The sequence below is a fragment of the Acyrthosiphon pisum genome, chromosome A2, assembly GCF_005508785.2.
Source record: "Acyrthosiphon pisum isolate AL4f chromosome A2, pea_aphid_22Mar2018_4r6ur, whole genome shotgun sequence".
Classification (NCBI taxonomy): domain Eukaryota; kingdom Metazoa; phylum Arthropoda; class Insecta; order Hemiptera; family Aphididae; genus Acyrthosiphon; species Acyrthosiphon pisum.
This window is the reverse complement of record NC_042495.1, coordinates 104,891,135-104,893,676: the sequence shown is the minus strand read 5'-3', so window position 1 is coordinate 104,893,676 and position 2,542 is coordinate 104,891,135. Positions and strand designations below refer to the sequence as shown.

Genomic DNA, 2,542 nt, shown 5'->3' with positions numbered 1-2,542 from the left:
TAGAATTAATGATATATTATTATATATTATATATTTATATATATAAATTTATTGTTATAGCAACCCATAACAAAACCATTATATTTATAAGCGCTTGATGTTCATAGTCGTTGTTATTTAAAAATAAATAACTGTTATCAAAATTAAAATTATAATTTAGCTATGCGTTGCTATGGTCACCAGGTTGCTATAGTATGTATAAATAAACAAAGTGGTCACGCTTTTTCGTTACGAAAAATTTTTTTTCAGTCACTACACCAGACCTGCGATAAAAGCTATGCAATAGCTTAATAATAAAAGATTAACTTAAATTAATATGTTATGCACTTATACTTGATAAATGAAGATTAATATTACTTTTAAAAACTAGTATACATTATTTAATAAGAACATTTTTGTTTTAAATTATTCATTATTATTCTGTTAAATTTATTTTATTTTATATATTTAAAAAAAAAATCAATTTTAGTAAGTACAGTTTTGGAAATAATAAAAAATTATACAAAAATGTTTTAAAAGTAAAAATACTAAGAAATTCTTCTTAAAAAATTACATTTGAGGTACTAAGATAATAGATATCTAATAACTCATTTCTTTTAGAATTTCCTAGCTGCCTTTTAATAATGTTTTCCCTATTTACTATTTGATATGTGTCAAATTTATGATAATCACTGATAATTTCATTTAGGGTATTATTATTTATTAAACAAAAATTGTGTAAAAAGCAGCAATTTAAGATGACATTGGAAGCATTTTCAATATTAGTTTTATTTAAATATAACAGCCTTCTCCAGCGCCTTTTCAACAAACCAAACGCACATTCAATAGATACTCTTGTTTTCGAGTTTAATGGGTATAAGTAAAGGTGTTTTGCTTTCTATATTTCTATATTCCACCACAATGTACTATTTACAGGAATATTTTATATATATTGATAATTGATTTGGCAATACACACACCTTATATACACATTTGACAATCTATATTATTTATAAGTTTGTAACATAAAATACATTGAAATACATTGTAACATAAATTGTATAAAAACATAATGGACAAAAACAAATATATAATATATTAGATAACTCATACTATATTTTCTTTTTTCTGTTGTTCTAGGGCAGGGCAAAATTAAATTAAATTATGAATCCAAACCTGACGACCATTAGGATAATATACATTATTACTTGAAAACAAACAGGTTTTCTACATCACAGGAACCCAACAACACTTGTCCTTTATTCACATTTATAATAATAGATGGTGTAAAGTAAGATTACCTGCAATCATGGCTCTTTCTTCTGGCGTTAAATTACATCTACCAAGATTCATATTATGGCCAAAATGAGTACTACAAAACTCTACGCAAACAGTTCCGTCTTCTTTTGTTAATACTATCTGAAAATTAAAACAGAATATTAAGTAAAAATGAATGAAATGTCAAGATTAAGAAAGTTCATACCATTGACGATGGGCATGTAGATCCAATTTTGTTTGTGCCCTGAATCTTTATTTTACGGAGACCTGTTGATCTACTTTGAAAATTACCAGTTCTATGACAATACAGATACGCAGTGTTTTTTATTCTGTCCAACAGTTTTATAACGCATAAAAACATAAATTGTTATCTTCCAGTTTTGATTTCCATTCTTTGAAATCTAAAGGTGTATATTTTATAATACAATATCACTAATATAAGTGTTAAAGTGTGGCATACTTATAGAAAAACAAAATATTTCAAGTAAAAATAAAAATTCAGTAAATCACATTTACCATAAAGAGTTGCAAATGTTTTTTGTTCATTTTGTAACTCCACACAATGGTCTGCCACTGTATATGCAATTTTAACATTTTTTTGTTTGTAAATGAATTATTACAATACAAATCAGGACATTTTACACTATTCAAATTTTTTGATTCCTTAGATCCACAAGTAATTAGATGTCGCTTCAAGGTTCTTTTATAACTAAAATATTTATTACACACCATGCACTTTAGCTCTTCCATGTTACTGGATCCAAACTCTTCCATATTAATATATTAATATATATTTTGTATATTATAATTTCAAATATATTAAGTATAACACATATATGTGTATGAAACAGTGAAACACCTGTATGATTGATTATTATTATATTATCACATTATAATTTTAGGATGATAAGAAACATGATTTTCACAAATAGTGATAACAATGTATAATTTATAGAGGCAGGTTAACAATAAACACAAGGCGACGTCATAACATTGACATTGACACATTGTCATGAGTATACATTTAATCTTATGCAATGCAATATGCACAAAAATACCAGGATATAACAGAAAACATAGACCTTATACTAATAGACTGGCCTTGCCTATAAAGTAGCTGTGGTAGTAGCCGGTCAGACATACAGTATATAGAAGTATTTCACCTAAGTGTTATAAATGCATGTACGGAATAGGTTATCTAGTAGCAGGTTGGTTTAAATCTAAATTATTATTGGTTTAACATAAAATATATCTAAAAAAAAAAAATCACTATTTATTTCAGCAT

At 25.8% G+C, this 2,542-nt stretch overlaps 1 protein-coding gene across 1 annotated transcript; it reads right to left on the bottom strand.

The window, feature by feature from the left end:
* Nucleotides 1-1,077: 1,077 nt before the first annotated feature.
* On the bottom strand, nucleotides 1,078-2,104 carry LOC100573502. The gene is made up of 3 exons (XM_016800679.2): nucleotides 1,774-2,104; nucleotides 1,463-1,658; nucleotides 1,078-1,398 (listed from the first exon to the last, which is right to left on the bottom strand). Exons 1-2 carry the CDS (start codon nucleotides 2,029-2,031, stop codon nucleotides 1,554-1,556), a joined length of 363 nt encoding a protein of 120 aa, XP_016656168.1. The 5' UTR covers nucleotides 2,032-2,104; the 3' UTR covers nucleotides 1,078-1,398; nucleotides 1,463-1,553.
* Between the last annotated feature and the right edge of the window lie 438 nt (nucleotides 2,105-2,542).